At 44.6% G+C, this 21,677-nt stretch overlaps 1 protein-coding gene across 1 annotated transcript in view; it reads right to left on the bottom strand.

Annotated features, from left to right (window-relative positions):
- The window catches only part of LOC140207806 (uncharacterized), a 116,820-nt gene that overhangs the window by 90,086 nt on the left and 5,057 nt on the right, over positions 1–21,677 (bottom strand). Inside the window, exons 2-6 of the mRNA XM_072276369.1 lie at positions 14,766–14,862; positions 11,016–11,375; positions 10,273–10,439; positions 7,195–7,366; positions 7,023–7,088 (exon numbers count right to left, since the gene is read on the bottom strand). Coding sequence (XP_072132470.1) covers positions 7,023–7,088; positions 7,195–7,366; positions 10,273–10,439; positions 11,016–11,375; positions 14,766–14,775 — 775 coding nt within the window. The 5' untranslated portion in view covers positions 14,776–14,862. The remainder of the gene's footprint in view (positions 1–7,022; positions 7,089–7,194; positions 7,367–10,272; positions 10,440–11,015; positions 11,376–14,765; positions 14,863–21,677) is intronic.

A 21,677-nucleotide genomic window follows, 5' to 3' on the forward strand; every position in this document is an offset into this window, starting at 1 on the left:
TGTGTCCGGTCTCACAGTGTGTCAGGAGCCGGCCAGGGGTGTGTGGGGTCTGACAGCGTGACAGGATGTTGTCAGGGGTGCATGGGTCTCAGAGTGTCTCAGGACACTATCAGGGGTCTGTGCGGTCTCACAGTGTGTCAAGATCTTGGCGATCTGGAAGGAATCTAGAGCAGCTGGATGACCTTCGATTCATAAGGGAGAATGAGGCAGTCATAGATGAGAGCTTCAGGGAGGTGGTCACACCAAGGCTGTCGGAAGCAGGTCGTTGGGTGACGGTCAGAGGGGGGAAAGTGAAGGTGAGCAGACAGGCAGTGCAGAGCACCCCTGTGGCCATTTCCCTCAATAATATGTTCACCATTCTGGATACTGTTGGTGGGGACAACCGACCGGGTGTGAGCCACGGTGGCAGGGCCTCTGGCACTGAGTCTGACCCTGTGGTGCAGAAGGGTGGGACGGAGAAGAGGAGAGCTGTCGTCATTGGAGACTCTATAGTCAGGGGAGCAGACAGGAGATTTTGTGGACGTGAGAAGGACAGCCGCATGGTTTGTAGTCTCCCGGGTGCCAGGGTCCAGGATGTCTCTGACCGGGTGCACGACATCCTGGTATGAGAGGGAAAGCAACCAGAAGTCGTGGTACATGTTGGCACCAACAACATAGGCAGGAAGAGGGATGAGGTCCTGAAGTGTGAGTTTCGGGAACTAGGCAGAAGGCTAAAGAGCAGGACCTCAAGGGTGGCGTTCTCAGGATTGCTGCCAGTGCTACGTGACAGTGATGGTAAGAATTGGAGGAGATGGCAGTTGAATGCGTGGCTGAGGAGTTGGTGCAGGGAGCAGGGGGTTTGGATCATTGGGATCTCTTCTGGGGTATTCTTCACTTATGTGAAGAACAAAAGGATGACAGGAGTGAAGGTAGGTCCATTTAGATAAAGGTGGGAAGATGTGCCTGAAAGCTGTGGAAGTGAGTGAGGTGCTCAATGAATACTTCTCTGCAGTTTTCACCAATGAGAGAGAACTTGATGATGGTGAGGACAATATGAGTTAGGTTGATGTTCTGGAGCATGTTGACATTAAGGGAGAGGAGGAGTTGGAGTTGTTAAAATACATTAGGATGGATAAGTCCCTTGGGCTAGACAGAATATTCCGCAGGCTTCTCCATTAGGTGGGGGAAGAGATTGCTGAGCCTCTGGCTAGGATCTTTATGTCCTCGTTGTCCACAGGAATGGTACCAGAGGACTGGAGGGAGGCGAATGTTGTCCCTTTGTTCAAAAAAGGTAGTAGGGATAGTCCGGGTAATTATAGACCAATGAGCCTTACGTCTGTGGTGGGAAAGCTGTTGGAAAAGATTCTTAGAGATAGTATTTATGGGCATTTAGAGAATCATGGTCTGATCAGGGACAGTCACCATGGCTTTGTGAAGGGCAGATCGTGTCTAACAAGCCTGATAGAGTTCTTTGAGGAGGTGACCAGGCACATAGATGAGGGTAGTGCAGTGGATGTGATCTACATGGATTTTAGTAAGGCATTTGACAAGGTTCCACACAGTAGGCTTATTCAGAAAGTCTGAAGGCATGGGATCCAGGGAAGTTTGGCCAGGTGGATTCAGAATTGGATTGCCTGCAGAAGGCAGAGGGTGGTGGTGGAGGGAGTGCATTCAGATTGGAGGATTGTGACTAGTGGTGTCCCACAAGGATCTGCTCTGGGACCTCTAATTTTCATGATTTTTATTAACGACCTGGAGGTGGGGGTAGAAGGGTGGGTTGGCAAGTTTACAGATGACACAAAGGTTGGTGGTGTTGTAGATAGTGTAGAGGACTGTCGAAGATTGCAGAGAGATATTGATAGGATGCATAAATGGGCTGAGAAGTGGCAGATGGAGTTCAACCCGGAGAAGTGTGAGGTGGTACACTTTGGAAGGACAAACTCCAAGACAGAATACAAAGTAAATGGCAGGATACTTGGTAGTGTGGAGGAGCAGAGGGATCTGGGGTACATGTCCACAGATCCCTGAAAGTTGCCTCACAGGTAGATAGGCTTATGGGTTGTTGGCTTTCATAAGTCGAGGGATAATGTCTAAGAGTCGCAATGTAATGATACAGCTCTATAAAACTCTGGTTAGGCCACACTTGGAGTACTGTGTCCAGTTCTGGTCGCTTCACTATAGGAAGGATGTGGAAGCATTGGAAAGGGTACAGAGGAGATTTACCAGGATGCTGCCTGGTTTAGAGATTATGGATTATGATTAGAGATTAAGGGAGCTAGGGCTTTACTCTTTGGAGAGGAGGAGGATGAGAAGAGACATGATAGAGGTGTATAAGCTATTAAGAAGAATAGATACAGTGGACAGCCAGTGCCTCTAAACATCTGGAGAAGAGTGATGCTTATGTGAGAATGCTGTTCTCGGACTACAGTTCAGTATTCAACACCATCATTCCCTCCAGGCTTGACAAGAAGCTCAGAGACCTCGGCCTTGACCCTGCCTTGTGCAGCTTGATCGTGGAGTTCCTGTCAGATTGCCAGCAGACGGTAAGAGTGGGCTCCCTCACCTCTGCCCCTCCGACACTCGATGTAGGTGCCCCTCAGGGCTGTGTCCTAAGCTCCCTCCTTTACTCTCTGTATACACATGACTGTGTCGCCACCCACAGCTCCAATCTGCTAATTAAATTTGCTGACGATACTATATGGATTGGCCAAATCTCAAATAATAACGAGGTAGCCTACATAGAAGAAGTCATCACCCTGACACAGTGGTGTCAGGAAAACAACTTCTCCCTCAATGTCGCAAAAGCAAAGGAGCTGGTCGCAATGTCGCAAGAACAAGAGGAATGGAGACAGGCTAACCTCTATTGACATCAATGGATCTGGGGCTGAGAGGGTGAACAGCTTTAATTTCCTTGGCATTCACGTCACTGAGGATCTCACATGGTCTGTGCACACCGGCTGCGTGGTGGAAAAGGCACAACAGCCTCTCTTTCACCTCAGATGGTAGAGGAAGTTTGGGATGGGCCCCCAAATGCTAACCATTTTCTACAGGGGCACAGTTGAGAGCATCCTGACTGGCTGCATCATTACATGGAATGGGAACTGTACTTCTCTCAATCGCAGGGCTCTGCAGAGAGTGGTGCGGACAGCCCAGTGCATCTGTAGACGTGAACTTCCCACTATTCAGGGCTTTTCAGAGACGGGGTAAAAAGGACCCAAAGGATCATTCTGAACCCAAGTCTCACCAACCACAACCTGTTCCAGCTGCTACTATCCGGGAAACGGTACCACAGCATAAAAGCCAGGACCAACAGGCTCCGGGACAGCTTCTTCCACCAGGACATCAGACTGATTAATTCACGCTGATACAAATCTATTTCTACAATTGTACACATATATACACGCTCACCGCACACACTTTACTGTAATTGTGCTGCTGGTGCAGAAAAACAGTTTACACGACATGTGTCTGTGATATTAACCCTGATTCAGAGAATTTTTATCTGGCTGTTGTCTCATTTTTTTAGATCTGTTATTCATCGTACTCATACTGTCCTCATTCATATCAATCTAAGTGTGATCCAGTGCACATGGCGTTTTCTAGAAACTGTCATTTAAGTTCTTATTTTTCTTGGCATATTTTCCAGATCTGTTTCAGACCAGGATATTATACCAAAATTATACGTCAATATGGGCATAGTGAGTGTTTAGTACCTTTGTTATATTTTTACTGTTCAGCTCTGTTTGGCAGATTTTCTTGATCCTTGATGTAAATTCAGATTTTCTTCAGCCTTGAAGTAAATTTTGTTGGAAAGTTTTCCTTTATCACACGATTATCTATTTTCTTTGCTTATTGATATCCTAACTATATGTTTCATATTCTGTTGCATTGTATCCTGATGTTCTGTTTGATATTCTACTGGCTCTATTGCACCTTTCTTTATGTTTCATGTTCTGTACTTTTCTAGTCTAAAGTTCATGCTTATATCTTTGGAAATTAGTTCCATTATTTGAATTATTTGTTTCAGCTTTGCTGATGCAAGAGCAAGTAATTTCAAATCATCAATGTATAGCTGTGCAAACGTATAATTCGTATTTTTACCTGATTTTTGTCCGTTTCAGTAAATTATGGGCAGGTTTAAAGCCAAACAGAACCATACTGGCCTTAGTGAGTCGCTCTGGAAAATCCCTCAATTTTGATAATGGTGGTTGTCCCTTTGTGGTTGTTAATAGGACGATTATTTTATGCCAATGATTCATCAGATGTTGTAGAAATTTCACAAGTCTTGGATGAATTTTATATCTATTTGGAACTTCTCTTAACCATGTGAGGGAGAGAATCAAATGTTTTTTGATAGACAATATTACACTGAAAGATTTCTGCTTTCCACAGGTTTTGAAATAGAATTGCATAATCTGTTATCTGTTGTTCATAACCGAACGGTATTTTTTCTGCTGCCCTGTGAGTATATTGTGGTTATCTAAGTGAGTTGTTATTAGTTACCGGATGCACGATGCTACAATTATATAATTGTCTTAATATTATTCAGAGCCAATAATAACATAGTAGGTGACCATTCAGTAGTCTTATAAATGCAGTATTGAAGCTGTCCCTGAGGCTGGTGGTACACACCTTCAGTCTTTATATCTTCCGCCCCATGGCAGTATGAAAGAGAGAATGTTTGAGGTGGTTTGGGGTTCAGCACAGCCAAGAAGGGCCAAAACCTGTTTCTGTGCTGTAGTTTTTTTTTTATGGTTTCTATGGTTTCTATGGTTTCTAGACAACATCCATGTGTAACTTCATCCATCACCTTTGTCACATCCTGCAGGAACTCAATCAAGTTGTCAAGACGCAAATCCCATCCAAAGCTTTTAATGATTATGGACCTGTATTCCCAGATCACTTTGCTCTACCGCACTCCTCAGTGCCCTACTGGTAACTGTATAAGACCGACCCTGCTTGGTCTTTCCAAAGTGCAACACGTCACGCTTGTCTGCAATCTGCCCAATTTATTCTTAAATGTTAAAAAAGAACCCGCATTTACCACCTCGTCTGGCAGCTCATTCCACACTCCCGCCACTCTGTGTGAAGAAGCCCCCACTAATGTTCCCTTTAAACTTTTCCCCCCTCACCCTTAATCCATCTCCTCTGGTTTTGTTCTCTCCTTGCCTTGGTGGAAAAAGCCTGCTTGCACTCACTCTGTCTATACCCATCACAATTTTATATACCTCTATCAAATCTCCCCTCATTCTTCTATGCTCCAGGGAATAAAGTCCTAACCTATTCAACCTTTCTCTGTAACTGAGTTCCTCAAGGCCCGGCAACATCCTTGTAAACCTTCTCTGCACTCTTTCGACCTTATTAATATCCTTCCTGTAATTTGTTGACCAAAACTGGACACAATGCTCGAGATTCGGCCTCACCAATGCCTTATACAACCTCATCATAAAATTCCAGCTCTTATATTCAATACTTTGATTAATAAAGGCCAATATACCAAAAGCTCTCTTTACGACCCTATCTACCTGTGACGCCACTTTTAGGGAATTTTGTATCTGTATTCCCAGATACCTGTTCTACTGCACTCCTCAGTGCCTTACCATTTACCCTGTATGTTCTATCTTGGTTTGTCCTTCCAAAGTGCAATACCTCACACTTGTCTGTATTAAACTCCATCTGCCATTTTTCAGCCCATTTTTCCAGCTGGTCCAAGTCCCTCTGCAAGCCTTGAAAACCTTTCTCACTGTCCACTACACCTCCAATCTTTGTATCATCAGCAAATTTGCTGATCCAATTTACGACATTATCATCCAGATCATTGATACAGATGACAAATAACAATGGACCCAGCACTGATCCCTGTGGCACACCACTAGTCACAGGTCTACTTGTATATTGGTAGAGTCTTTGACAAGGTCCCACATGGGAGGCTCATACAGAAAATTAATATGCTTGGGAACTGTGGGGAATTATCCTCGCTGGCAGGGACCCACACTGGGAGAAACATCTTAGCTGGCGGGCGGTGAATCTGTGAAATTATTGTCATAGACTGCTGAGGAAGACACGTCATTGGATATAGTTAAAATGCAGGTCGATATGTTCCTGATTAGGAAGAGCGTCAACATTTACAGAAGGCGGGATAATGGGGTTGAGAGGATTTGCGTAGCAAAATCACTGAGCCGATTGGCTTAATTCTGCTCCTAAGTCTTATGGTTTTAGGGAGCATCTGGAGTACTGTATTCAATTCTGATTGTCCAGCTTTTAGAAGGATTGGAGAGGGTACAGAACAGGTTTATCAGGGTGTTGCCTGGATTCGGTGGCATGTGCTACAAGTAGAGGTTTGATAAACTTGGTTTGTTTACTCTGGAGTTAGAATAGAGATCTCACAGAGGTACACAAGTTTGAGAGATAAGATTTGGGTCGACAGCTTGTATTTTGTTTGTTATTTTTTTTACATAAGACTGGTGTCTAATATCAGAGGGCATTTGGTTAAGATGAGATGTGGTAAATTTACAGCAATTGTGGGTGTTTTTTTTTCCATAGAGTTCTGGTACCTGGAATTTACTATCTGAGTCATGTTGAAGGCAACTATGTTAGATATACATGAATGTACAGCAAATGCAAGCATATGGTCAATAATATAAGAAAGGATACCAAAGTATTTTTTTTAAAACTTTCCCAGATATTAAAGAGTGAAAAAAGGGGAGAGGGTCGATATCGGACCGCTGAAAAATGTTGTTGTAGTTGTAGTAACAGGTGAAAAGGAAATGGCAGACAAACTCTGTGGAAGTCACTAGCGGAATTACAAAAAGTAATGAACACCAGTGAACAGAATTGTGTGTAGTGCGATTACAAAGGAAAAGGGGCTTGGAAGATGAAAGGTCTGAAGATAGAAAACTCACCTGGACTGATCCAGAGATCAGCGAATGGCTAATGGTGAATTTTGATTCCCAGGTTTTGCCAAGTCACAGACTAACATTTGAGATGCCAAGTCACAGACTAACATTTGAGATGTGGTTTGAACTGAGCATTTCATCACTCACCTATCAGTTGAGTGGGTAATTCAGATAACCCTTGGGCGATGTTCATGTATTCCTGTGGATCAGGACCTGTTTAAATATAAAAAGAATCCATGGAAACAGAGCTAAAATAATTAAAATAACTAAAATGTTTATTTCAATGTGCCTTTGTGTTCAGTGCATGTTTTTAACGTACCGAGCTCTTGTATTTCCCTCAGTATTCTGTCCAACTTCGGTAACTCAGTCCTCCATGCCAGAAAGGATTCCCACATCGCCCTCCGGGCCCGGGAGCCTTTGCCCATCACCAAACTGAGGAAGAGTCTGGAACTCTCAGTCCGGTTTCCCTTCTCTGTCAGTTCAGTGACTTTCTAGAAAAGGAAAGTAATAAATTTACCGCGGAGCAGACAGACAGACATGGAGAATGTGCAGGAAAATATCTGTTCATGGCCCCAGTAGCTTCAAAATTGATGCAGTCACTGGGCTGCTGCCTGATCCTCTCTGGGTTCAGTCGTTAACACAGAAACAGTAACTGAGGGAAATTCTAAATCAATATTGTGAAAGAATAAGGATTTACTGACACCCTGCAGTATATTCAACGTGATTAATTTACTTATCCATCAATGTGTAACATTACATCAGAAAGATGTGACAACAAGAACGGAAGAGAGGGAGAGCGAGGGAGCAAAAAATGGATGGTGGGCATCACTGAATCGTGGCTGAAAGATCATGTTTGGGTGCTCACATCCAAGGATAAATATTTAATCGAAAGGAGAGGCAGGTGGGTGAAAGGGTTGGGTTGACTCTCTTGTCATAAAAAAATAAAAGTCCTTCTAAAGAAGTGATAGCAGATTGGACGGTATAGCTGTTAAGATACTGCGTAGGGAAAAATGACCCTGATGGAACAGTAACCAGGATGTGGGCTACAAATTTCAGTGGGAGAGAGGAGAGGCATGTAAAGAGGTCATTGTTAAAATAGTCATGGGGAATTTCAATATGCAGGTAGTTTTGGAAAATCAGGTCAGTGCTGAATCCCAAGTGAGGGAATTTATAGAATGCCTATGAGATGGCTTTTGAGAGAAGCCTGTGGTTGAGCCCACTATAGGAAAGGCAAATCTGGATTCGATGTGTGTTGTGTATTGCACCAGATTTGATTGGGGAGCTTAAGGTAAATAAACCCTTCAGAGGCAGTAATCATAAAATAGCAGAACTCACACTGCAGTTTGAGAGGGAGAAGGTAAAGTTAGATGTATCAGTTTTACACTGGAATGAAGGAATTACAGAGGCATGAGAGAGGAGCTGGGCAAAATTAATTGGAAGAGGACACTAGCAGAGGCAACAGCAAAGCAGGAATAGATGAAGATTCTGAAAGCGATTCAGAGGGCGCAGGTAGAGGTAGATAATCCCAAATATGAAGGATTATTCCAAAAGGAGGATGATCAACCGTGGCTGACGAGGAAGTCAATGCAGCACAAAAGCAAAGGAGAGGGCATAGAATATAGCAAAATATAGTGGAAAGCTGGAGGACTGGGAAGCTTTTACTAACCAGCAAAAAGCAACTAAAAAGCCGTAAGTAGAGAGAATATGAAATATGAAGGGGTGCTGGCTAATAATGTAAAGTGCTTACCAAAAGGTTCTTGTGATATATATGCCCTTTCAGGACAACCTATTGATTTTTGATGTCATGCGATATCAGCTTTGTGCGTGGTAGTTCCTGTCTAACCAATCTGAATGTTGGACCAGGAAGTTACCGGGAAAGTTGATGAATGGAAGGAAGTGGGTGTTGTCTGAATGGACTTTAGCCCAGCATTTGACAAGGCACCGCAAGGGAGGGTGGTCAAGAAAGTTCAGTTGCTCAGCAGTCAAGGTAAACTGGTAAATTGGATGAGACGATGGCTTTTTGGAAGAAGACAGAGAGTGGTTAGAGACTGTTGAATCTCTGACTGGGAATTTGTAATACGTGCGGTGCCACAGGGATCGGTGCTGGATCCGATGTTTGTCATCTATATCAATGATCTGGGTGAAAATGTGGTTAACTGGATCAGCGAATTTGCAGATGACACCAAGAGTGGAGAGTGAGGAAGACTACCAAACCTTGCAGTGGTGTCTAAACCAGCTGAGAAATGGGCTGAAAATGGCGGATGCAATTTACTACAGACAAGTGCGACATGTTGCACTTTGGAAGGACCAAGCAGGGTCAGTCTTATACAGTGACCGGTAGGGCACTGAGGAGTGCGGTAGAGCGAAGTGATCTGAGAGAATAGGTCCATAATCATTAAAAGTGGCAGCAAAGGTTGATAGATTGGACAGAAAGTATTTGTCACACTAGCCTTCATAAATGAAAATATTGAGTACAGGACGTGAAATATGGTGTTGAACGTGTATAAAACGTTGGTCAGGCCTAGTTTTCAGTACTGTGTGCAGATCCGATCACCTACTTCGAGGACAGAGGTAAAGCAGGTTGTAAAGTATGCTGCTGGGACTGGAGGACCTGAGGTATAAGGAAAGATTGAACAGGCTAGGACTTTATGCCTTGGAACGCAGAAGATTGAAGGGTGGTTTGATAGAGGTACACAAAAATATAAGGTGCATAGATAGGGTAAATGAGGGGAAACTTCACTCAGCAGGTGGTGAGATTGTGGAACGAGCTAGCAGTGTGAGTGGTACAAGCGGTGAAGAGAAGTCTGGATAGATACATGAATGGTAAGGGTATAGAGCGCCATGGCCCAGTGCAGGTCAGTGGGAATAGGCAGCTTCAGTAGTCTGGCATGGAACAGATGGGCCAAAGGGCCTGTTTCTGTACTGTACTTTTCTATGAATATGACAAGTCAGCTACTCTGTTAGGGAACTCAGATGGAGACCAGACCAGCTGTGGTTAGCAGGATTCCCTCCCTCAAGTACCGCAGTGAAGCCAGTTGTCCCAGTTTACAATCTGACAATATTCATCCTGGATCAATGAGCTGAGGTGAATTTGACTGACGGTCCCGATAAGACGTGAAATTAGTTTTAGACTGAATGTCTGTTCAACAGTCCAGATATGCAGCCACTGCTCGTATATCACACTGATAAATACAGCAGGTGTGAGAGGAAAAGGTGACGCTGAACCTGTAGCTCCCAGTGCTCCCCACCTTAACAGCTGAAACCAGATCTGCTGGAGACAGTCAGAGATCAAAGTCTCCATTGCCATGTGGAACTCCTAGAACGTGCAGGAGATGAATATTGATCACTATTCCCTCTGATACCAGCAGTTCAGTGACAATATACTAAATACACTCACCTCATTTTCTTCTGTACTGAAATGTCCCTCCTTTGTCAACATCCAGCCGAGTCTTTCAACCTTTTCTTCAATCGCCTGTTTGAGTCTGTCCCTGTAGAACTTTGTCAGCTGGTACAGTCGATATTCACCCCCCTCTGCCAGGAGGTCAGAGATTGTAAACTCTGGCTCTGCAAATATAAAAAGTGAATGTAGTCACAAACTCAAATATCACCTGTCTCCACCGCTCTCACCCAACCCAACAAACCAGTCATGTCAACAACCTCAGTGTTCACCTGCCTTCATCTGGAAACATGGATTTTATCCTAATCTCCAACACTGGCCTTAAAACTGACCCATCAATGCGCTGGGCATGACATTACCAGAAGGATCACATTTACTAGAAACCTGTCTCTCTCACCATCGCACCCACTCACCTATTTTAGTTTAAGATGGGCAATAAATGTTGGGACTGTCAATGATAGTTGCTTCCCAGAGATACTCTTTCCATCCTGGCGAATACATTTCCGTTAGATCATATCGCAGAAATACTCTCTTATCTGGACAGCTGCATTTCCTCCGATACACATACTGGAAATCATCAGAGCAGGTGGTACATTTCCTGTAGTGGGGTTAATGGGTGCCCCACTACACCACATGTACCACACCTACACATTTCCCCCTTCTGACCAACCCTCCAACAAGGAATCACATTTACCCGCTTCCTGCCTCATTCTGCAAACACATTACCCTCATATTTCACTCACCTGCTCCTGGTTGGACACTTGACAATTCCGTGTTTAATGAGCTTCCGAGATGACAGACAGTCGCCTCACTTGTACTGGTTCCAGGGTCCTGATCAGTGTCTCTGACGTCACTGTCTCTGGGCTGACAGACAGTCGCCTCACTTGTACCGCTTCCAGGGTCCTGCTCAGTGTCTCTGACGTCACTGTCTCTGGGCTGAATTTGCTCCACTTCCTCTGCGGCCGGACCGCATTCCATTGGGACATTGCTCTCAATCTGACCCTGCTTTGGTACCTTGCTTCCCGTGTCCCGATCATCTTCCCTCGATGAGTTGCCTAGTAAAAACCTCTGGAGTACTTTCTGTACCCAATTTAATTTCCCACCTGAAGTAAATGAGGAATAGCAGGTTTAGAGTGATTTATACTCGAACAAGGATTCACAATGCGTGTCTGCAATGGAGCCGAGACTCCGGCTGACCAGTTTTGGAGTGGGACTGTGCTGGTGAATGTGAACCACACTTCCTGCTAGGTGACCATCCCGATAAGCCGGTGTCTGGACACATCCACTCCCAGAAAAAGAACTGGATAAACACAGTGATACTGATATCTGACTACGCATTAGTTGAACACACTGATAACCAGCGGTTATTAATGGAACAGCATCAGGTGATACCGGGAATTACCACTGGGATTATCTTTCATAAACATAAATCTCCCTGGGTCACAAACTGCCCAGTCACCTGTGTCACTCACAAACAATCCACTGGATTACTCATGGTCCGATCCCCTAGATCACACGTTCTCCGTTTGCTTTGTCACACATTGCCTTGTCCCCTGGGTCACAGACTGACCATTGCCTCGCTGCCTGGTCCCCTGGGTCCCATCCCGTCACCTGGAGGATGATCGTCACGTTACAACTATAGAAGTCATTGGCAAAGGGAGCGCCTTGGCGTGCAGTTCTCGTAGCTAAACTCAAAGTCTCACCGAGAGAGCTTTGCGTTCATTTGCCGTTGCTAATCTATAGGATGGATGAGATTCAGCTGGAAAGAGTGTCGAGGAGATTGACAAGTACGTTACTGGATGGAGCTATTTGGTTTTTGTGTGATATGTTTCGGCTGGGACAGTTTGCCCTGGATCATGGGAGCTTGAAGGGTGACCTTACACACGTACATAAAGTAATCAGGGGTGCAGATAGGGTGGATAGTCATAGTCTTTTTCCCAGTTTAGGGGAGTCTGAGACTCGAGGGCAGAAATTTAAAAGGGACTGAAGGGGCATTTTTTCACGTGGCGGGTGATGAGTATAAATTGCACGCAGTCAGAGGAGGCTGTAAACACAAATAAAAGGATTCATTTCCAGGCTGTAATCTCTGTTTTATTCCACCTGGAATCACAGAGTTGAGCACAATCACAATGCCCACCGGAGACAGAGACAGTTGGTCACTGGTTATACCGGGTCTCCCATCAGAGATACTGGGAATTTAAATTCAGGTAGCAGATCATCTCAAGAGGGAAATATTGAGAACTCACTTTCACCATTTGGCCACAGACCAGACATGGACTGGGGTATTAAAACAGAGTCAGAATCAGGTTTAATATCACCGGCACGTGACGTGAAATTTGTTAACTTAGCAGCAGCAGCTCAATACAATACATAATCTAGCAGGGAAAAATAATAATGAATAAAAAAAATAAACAAGTAAACCAATTACAAATATTAAATAAATTTTTTAAAAACTTGCAAAAACAGTAAGACTGTATATTAAAAAAAAACTAAGGTAGTGTCCAGAGATTCAATGTCCATTTAGGAATCGGATGGTAGAGGGGAAGAAGCTGTTCCTGAATCGCTGAGTGTGTGCCTTCAGGCTTCTGTACCTGCTTTCTGATGGTAACAGTGAGAAAATGGCATGCCCTGGGTGCTGGAGGTCCTTCATAATGGACGCTGCCTTTCTAAGACACTCTCCCTGAAGTTGTCCTGGGTACCTTGTAGGCTCGTACCCAAGATGGAGCTGACCAGATTTACAACTTCCTGCAGCTTCTTTTGGTCCTGTGCAGTAGCCCCTCCATACCAGACAGTGATACACCAAACCAGACCACAAGTTTATCTAAAATGAAGTGTCTGCTGATCCTCAGCCATTTCCAAGGCTGGCAATGTTCTCGGCTCGGTTACAGAAAACAGAGTTTGGAAAATTTCCCTCATCTACTTTGCTGAAATCACAGCATTGGACTTCTCTGAAATCCTGGAAATGCTCTTATCACCTGTTTCTGAATTTTATAAATAAAAGTTGGAGATGTCTTTCACCCCTAAACAGGCCGATGTGCAACAAACCCTGAACCTGGACGTTTACGTAACGAACAACACCGCCGTCACATTCCTGTTTGTGTTTCACTCTCAACCTGCTGATTCAGGGTCTCCAGCTCCTTTCACTCAGTTGGAGCTTTGTCTGGTGAACAAAGTCATTCGACCATTACTGGTGTCAGGTCCCTGCACTGGGACTGTTGGACTGATCGATTACACAAAGCTGCTTTACCAGTGGGATCAATGACACTTTTCTCTGCCCTGTTAGCACCTGTGTAAGTTTCTTCATCTGAACTATTAACCATATAACAATTACAGCATGGAAACAGGTCATCTCGGCCCTTCTAGTCCATGCCGAACTCTTACTCTCACCTAGTCCCACCAACCTGCACTCAGCCCATAACCCTCCATTCCTTTCCTGTCCATATATCTATCCAATTTATTTTAAACGACAACACTAAACCTGCCTCAACCACTTCTGCTGGAAGCTCGTTCCACACAGCTACCACTCTCTGAATAAAGAAGTTCCCCCTCATGTTACCCCTAAACTTTTGCTCTTTCACTCTCAACTCATGTCCTCTTGTTTGAATCTCCCCCACTCTCAATGGAAAAAGCCTATCCACATCAACTCTATAAATCCCCCTCATAATTGTAAACACCTCCATCAAGTCCCCCCTCAACCTTCTACGCTCCAAAGACTAAAGACCTAACTTGTTCAACCTTTCTCTGTAACTTAGGAGATGAAACCCAGGCGACATTTTAGTAAATCTCCTCTATACTCTCTGAACTTTTATTGACATCTTTCCTATAATTCGGTGACCAGAACTGTGCACAATACTCCAAAATTGGCCTTACCTATGCCTTATACAATTTCAACATTACATCCCAACTCCTATACTCAATGCTGTGATTAATAAAGGCCAGCATACCAAAAGCTTTCTTCACCACCCTATCCACATGAGATTCCACCTTCAGGGAACTATGCACCATTATTCCTAGATCCCTCTGTTCTACTGCATTCTTCAATGCCCTACCATTTACCATGTATGTCCTATTTTGATTAGTCCCACCAAAATGTAGCACCTCACATTTATCAGCATTAAACTCCATCTGCCATCTTTCAGCCCACTCTTCTAAGTGGTCTAAATCTCTCTGCAAGCTTTGAAAACCTTCTTCATGATCCACAACTCCACCTATCTTAGTATCATCTGCATACTTACTAATCCAATTTACCACCCCATCATCCAGATCATTAATATATATGACAAACAACACTTGATCCACTACAGATCCCTGAGACACACCGCTACATACCGTCCTCCAATCTGACACACAGTTATCCACCACTACTCTCTGGCGTCTCCCATCTAGCCACTGCTGAATCCATTTTACTATTTCGATATTAATGCCTAACGATTGAACCTTCGATGTGCAGCTACAGGGCAGAAGTTTAATTATAAAGATCCCAGTGAACATACCTGTAGCCATTCTGATTCTGACTGACGATTGTCGATTGTCGTCGTCTTGTTTACACTTTGGTCGCGGTTCAGGACAGTTCCAGCTGCTGGTGATGCCCTGAATTACATACAACAAGCAGACAGTGAGTCAGAGAGAGTACGATTCTTTGCAAAATGTGACAGTATCACCACCCTGTGTATCAGAGCAGCAGTTTGCTTAGGGAACAAACATTCCCTGTTAACATCAACTCCCACACCATGTCTGTATGTCCGTCCAGTGATATCTGGCGAATCTTACTGATAGAGTCACAGAGCAACAGAGCACAGACACAGACCCTTCAGCCCAATGACACAATGCTGACCACAGTGCCCACAGAGATGGTCCCAATTTCCTGTGTCAGGCCCATTTCACTCCTGGCCTCTTCACTCCATCTACACATCCCAACTGCTATCGTCACAATCACTGTCTATCTCATTGGTAACTCTGAAGCAAAGCATTCATTAAGCACCTCGCCTATCACCGCATCCTCCAGGCACATTTCCTCCCTTGCTCCTGTGTAGTCCTACGCTCAGTCTATTCATCCTCCTCTTCTTTTCCCACATGCAGAACACCTTTGGCTTTCCTTCGTCCTGCTTCTCAAGGACTTCTCAAGTTCCTTCGACCTCTAAGTCACTTCTTAAGCTCCTTCCAGGCTACGTTATAATTCTCTGGAGCCTTGCTTGGATGTTGCTTCCTAAACCTAAATAATGCTTCCTTTTCCCTCTTGCTTAAATGTTCTCATCTCTTGTGATCACAGTTTGTTTATATAAACATTGTTTCACTGTGGGTGGAACAAATCTACCCCGAACTGCATATAAGTGTTCCTGAAACAACCTTCACATTTCCATTGTGTGTTTCCCGTTGAAAATGTTTTCCCAATTTACACTCCAAAGTTGCTCCAAATACCATTGTAACTATCCATCCACTAATTAAATACTGTCTTGTAGGGTCTGCTACTATCCTTGTCCATGACCATGATAAAAGTTGGGGTGTTGTGGTCACTGTCTCAAAAAGGTCACCCATCGTGACATCTGTCACCTGACCAGCATCATTGCCTCATACTAGATGCAGTATGGCAACTCCTCCAGTTAGCCCATCCACATACTGTGTCAAGAATCCTTCCTGGACACACAACACATTCTGCCTCATTGACACATTTTGGAGCGAGGAGGTGCAATCAAAATCAGGAAAGTTGAGGTCAACAGTGATAACAACCTTGTTGCTTTTGCACCTTTCCCAACGCTGCCAAGTTATCTGCTCTCATTATCCCTGTGGCTTTGGGGGAGGCCTATAGAATACTCCCAGAATGGTAGCCCCCTTCCCGTTTCTGACTTTCACCCACATTGATGTCCTCTGTGTATGTCGCTGTGATACCATCCCTAATTAGTACAGAGAATTCTCCCCCGTTCACCCCCCCCCCCCGCCCATATGTATTATGAAACAACTAAAACCTGGAGCATCAAACACCAATCCTGCCCTTGTAACAGTCAGGTCTGTGTAATGGTGATAACATGCCATCCATTGCTCGGATTTCCAGAAACTGCAGATTTTCTCTCTTTTTTTTGATAGGTCATCGTTCAGTCATGGTACAAGTCATAATACATAGTAGAATTAGGTAAAACGGTCATTCTAGTCTGCTCCATAATCAATCATGAAGCATTATTTTTCCAACACTGTATTGTTGCTTCCCTGCTATAATACTCAACCCATTTAGCAATCCAGAACATAAATATACCTAACGACAGCCTCCACCACCCTCTGTGGCATCAAATTCCACAGATGAACCAACATTTGGCTGAAGTAATTGCTCTCACCTCAGTTTTAAAGTGAAGCTTCTTTATTCTGAGGCAGCACTCTCAGATCCCAGACTCTCCGTCTAATCAAGACACCCTTTCCATTCCCACTGCATCCAGACTTGCTGTTATTCAGTTGGTGTAAATAATCACCCCTGCCCTAACTTCCACCCCCCCCCCCCACCACCAAACCCCAACCACCATTGCTCTGAACTCCACTGAACACAGGCCCAGGTCCATCAAATACTCCACATGCATAATGCTTATTCTTCAGATTATTCTTGTGAACCTTGTTATCAACAGCTGTACCGAATACATTTCCGGGGAAAACAGGACAATTGGTACCAGGATAATGTACTGGGAAAAGCTGTGCCTTCTTTACTCTTCTGTCAACTCTCACAAAATGTTCCAGGGTGAATGTAATACAGATAAACTGGAATCACTAGAAATGCTCAGCAGGTAAGGAACAGCTGTGGGGAGAGGAAAAAAGTTAGCAATTCGGTTTCCTAACCTTTCATCAGAATGGATTCAAACATCATCCAGTTTTTAGTGGAAAATCTTGGGTTGTTCTCCATGGAGTGGTAGGGACTGAGGGAAGATCGGATGGAGGTTTATAAGATTATGAAAGACATAGATAGAGTAGACGGGGAGTATTGTTTCACTGTTTAGAAATGTCTAATACCAGAGGACATGCAATGAAGGTGTGAGGGAGTAGTTGCAAAGGAAATGTGAGGGTAAGTTTTTCTACTCAGAGAGGTGTGGATGCCTGGAATGCGCTGTCTGTTATGGTGGTGGAAGCCAACACATTGGAAGCTATTAAGAGATGTTTAGGTAGGCACATGGGTGTGAGGAAGATTGAGAGGATATGGACATTGTGTACGTAGGTGTCATTATTTTTTTTGGGGGGGGGGGTTGATTTACTTTTTATCTGGTTTGGCACACCATTGTGGCCGATGTGCCTGTTCCTGTGATGTACTGTTCCATGTTCTGTTCTATCTTCAGCATCTTGAGTTTCCCTTTGACTCCCACTGGCAGATAGACAGGTGACAGTGAGGGGGAATTTCCAAAAGTGAATTGAATTCTGAAACCCCGGTCTATTTCTACTGGGGCAAACACAAAATAGCGTATTAATCACAGCCTCTCCCTGCGAGGGATGGAATGGGAACTCATTCTCTGCTTTGCTTCAGAACTTCAGAACCTCAGAACCAAACATCTGAGCACAGAACAGAAATACTCGCTCAACATCTCAAAAACCCGGACAACCTGATCCCCTGATTCATTTTATCTGGGTGAAAACGTGTGGTATCCCAGGATCCAACCTCAGAGGGTCACAGCCCACACCCAGAGCCTCACACATCTTTTCCACATATCACATTGGGTGTTTCCACATCTCACACTGACAGACTCACGCTACCAATATCCAGCCCCTGGAGACGTCTGCTTCACTGCGGAAGGAGGAACATCCAGCCACATCTGTAAAAGCACCAACGTAGACCGAAGCCCAAACACTACCAGTTCCATATTCCTGGAGCCCCCATCCCAAGATTGTATCTCAAGCACCAACTCTCCCAGGGCTCTTTGCTGCCGGTAATATGCGGCAGTGTCTCAGCTAATCCCAGTTCAATCTTCTTGCTGCGTGGGATCTCGCCCAGTACAGCTGGCTGCCATGTTTCCTGCAGTGTAGCAGGAACAAAATGTAAAATTATAAAGTAGAAAATGCTGGGAACTCAGTTCATCAGACTACATCTCTGAAAGGACAAATGGTGGAAGACCCAGTTTCAGAACTGAGACTGTTCGAGATGCTGCCTATCTGCTGAGCGTTTCCAGTATTTTCTCCTCCTTACTTTGAATTTCCTGCAACTGTAGTATTCTCTCCCTCCTCGTTTTAATGCACAGATAGTAACTGATTGTAAAATATCAACAACACCCTAAACAGTAAATGCCACCCCACCCCAACCCATTTGTTAGTTCTCAGTTCATCCTGACCCTGGTGTAATACATCCCATACAGTCAATGCTCACAGCATCCTTTCCTCCCACTGTCACTCTGTTACATTTGCTCCTGAGGCCACTGTCTCTACGCTGAGAGGCGGTGACCACAGAGCGATAAAAAGTACAACACTTGCTGCAGATCTGACAGGCCGTTACCCTGGAAACGGAGGAAGTGGCTCACCGAAAATAACCGAGAAAGGAAACAACAAACTCAACATCAGATGCTGAGAGTTTCATTATTACAAAGATTAACACTGCAGCCATTTTGTAACGGGGAAACTAAAATTGAAATGGCTGTTTTTACCCTGCCTCGTGCTGTATTCAATTAGACCTCTGGTAGTTCTTATTAACAAAGGAAAAAAAAACAACAAAAACACACAAAAAAATAAAAAAATAATAAAACAACAACGAATCCTGGAAAATTAAATGAAGTAAAAGGTGAAAGAGAGCACTTTACAACGATGACATAGGTCAGAAGAAAGTTTGCTGATACTGATCAGTGAGGTATCCTAAAATGACACAGCTAGAACAAACAATAAGAAATTTGGCATATACCGTTTGCCCCTGACCAAACTTTATCAATGAGTCATGGAAAGTATCCGATCTGGATACTTCCCGCCTTCGTACGGCTGCTGCTCTGCCCATGAGAAGTTGAAACATCAGAGAACTGTGGACACAGCTGAGCACAGCATAGAAACAGGCCGCCCCCACCCCCCATGAACTGTCTCTATATTCCCCGTTGCCTCAGCAAAACAGGAAACAGAATCAAAGTTCTCCACAAACCTGGACATTCTCACCTCTCCCCACCCATCCGGTGGAAGATTAAAAGAAAACAGAAACATACCACTGGGCTGAAGGATGGCCTCCATTTTGCTGTGATATCAAATTGAATGTTCCCAGTATGATAGGACACAGCTTAATAAGATGGACTGTCGACCTCACTATCTAACTCCATGTGACCTTGGACCATATGTCTACCTGCACCGCACTTTCTCTGTAACCATAATGATTTGTTACATTCAGTTATTATTTTACCTTCCATCACCTCAATGTTCTGTTGTAATGTATTGATTACTATGGATGGTTCGCAAGACAGGTTTTCACTATACCTCGGTACATGACAATAATAAACGATTCCCCACTTTAATTGTGTGGACACATCAAAGAGAACGAGCTTTTCCTCTGGAACATCTGTAGAGAGTTTTCACTAAAGTGTACACACTATTGAGGAACCCACATAGAAATATAGAAACATAGAAAATAAGTGCAGGAGTAGGCCATTCGGCCCTTCGAGCCTGCACCACCATTTATTATGATCATTGCTGATCATCCAACTCAGAACCCCGCCCCAGCCTTCCCTCCATACCCCCTGATCCCTTTAGCCACAAGGGCCACATCTAACTCCCCCTTAAATATAGCCAATGAACTGGCCTCAACTGTTTCCTGTGGCAGAGAATTCCACAGATTCACCACTCTCTGTTTGAAGAAGTTTTTCCTAATCTCGGTCCTAAAAGGCTTCCCCTTTATCCTCAAACTGTGTCCCCTCGTTCTGGACTTCCCCAACATCGGGAACAATCTTCCTGCATCTCGCCTGTCCAATCCCTGTAGGATTTTATACGTTTCAATAAGATGCCCCCTCAATCTTCTAAATTCCAATGACTATAAGACTAGGCGAACCAGTCTTTCATCATATGAAAGTCCTGCCATACCAGGAATCAATCTGGTGAACCTTCTTTGTACTCCCTCTATGGCAAGGATGTCTTTCCTCAGATTAGGGGACCAAAACTGCACACAATACTCCAGGTGTGGTCTCACCAAGGCCTTGTACAACTGCAGTAGTACCTCCTTGCCCCACTATTCGAATCCTCTCGCTATAAAGGCCAGCATACCATTCGCCTTTTTCACCGCCTGCTGTACCTGCATGCCCACTTTCAATGACTGGTGTATAATGACACCCAGGACTCGTTGCACCTCCCCTTTTGCTAATCAGCCACCATTCAGATAATATATATATACACACACACACACATAAATGGAATACGCTTAATTCTCACATTAATATGGTCACATACCCGGAAATATCGGCAAGTGGTAACAGGGGAATGGAATCAAGAACAAAATGCCCAGACAGAAAGAGATGACGTCACAGATCTGGATGTCACTGCTGGTCTCAACGGGTGAAAGATAAAACTGCTCATACACGTGGGGTGATGCCCCGAACGTGGAGTTACTGCCATTAATCTTCTCTGTCTGCAAAAGCACGACAGGCCGAATGGCCGCTTCCCGTGTACTGGAACTATGTAAAACAATTGTCGACCCCAGGCATCGCTGCAGGTGAAGTTTAGATCCGCTACCAGGCCGGGTGATGGACATGAAGATCCCCGGGTACAACTCCACAGATGGGAGTAGTTCCAGCATCCCGCCTCATCCCGCTCCCAGGACTAGAGCAACAGGGGCTGAGCGGAGGCTCATCTCCGGCGGCTCGGTGTGAAGGTCCCACAACCAGGATCGACCCCGGCAAGTTTTGGCCAGCAACCCGGACCGAAACCGCCTGTCCGTGTGACTTAACGATACTCACTACCCATCGTCAGATTTCCCGCTCGGGACCGGCCTCAATACTCACCGATGGGAGCTTCCCCCGCAGACAGTAAATCTTCCCCCGGCTCCCCGCCGACGATCCGCATCAACGCTGAACGGAAAGGAAACCACCGACTGTCGAGACTGAGCATGCGCAGTATGAGCTCCGCGTCTCCAGCGCTGTGGTGGGCGGAGAGCGGTGGTGGGGGAGCGGACACAAACCTGCAGATGCTGCAGCTCCGCGGTAAACGGGATTGGTGAGTCTCTCATGTCAATATTAGAATCAGGTTCAATATCACCGGCACGTGTCATAAAAATGTGTTGCCTTTACGGCAGCAATACTAAGTAATACATAATAACAGAGAAAAACTGTGAACCACAATAAGGACGTGTGTGTGTGTGTGTGTGTACAATTTTTTGAGAAGCACAGATGAATGCAAGAGGTTCAAATCTCCCGTAAATAGGGTCATACATCGGGAAACAGTGGCTGCACTTCAGCAGGTCATAAAGGTAAAATGGGCTGAAAAACAAA

The sequence above is a fragment of the Mobula birostris genome, chromosome 13 (assembly GCF_030028105.1).
Source record: "Mobula birostris isolate sMobBir1 chromosome 13, sMobBir1.hap1, whole genome shotgun sequence".
NCBI classification, from domain to species: domain Eukaryota; kingdom Metazoa; phylum Chordata; class Chondrichthyes; order Myliobatiformes; family Myliobatidae; genus Mobula; species Mobula birostris.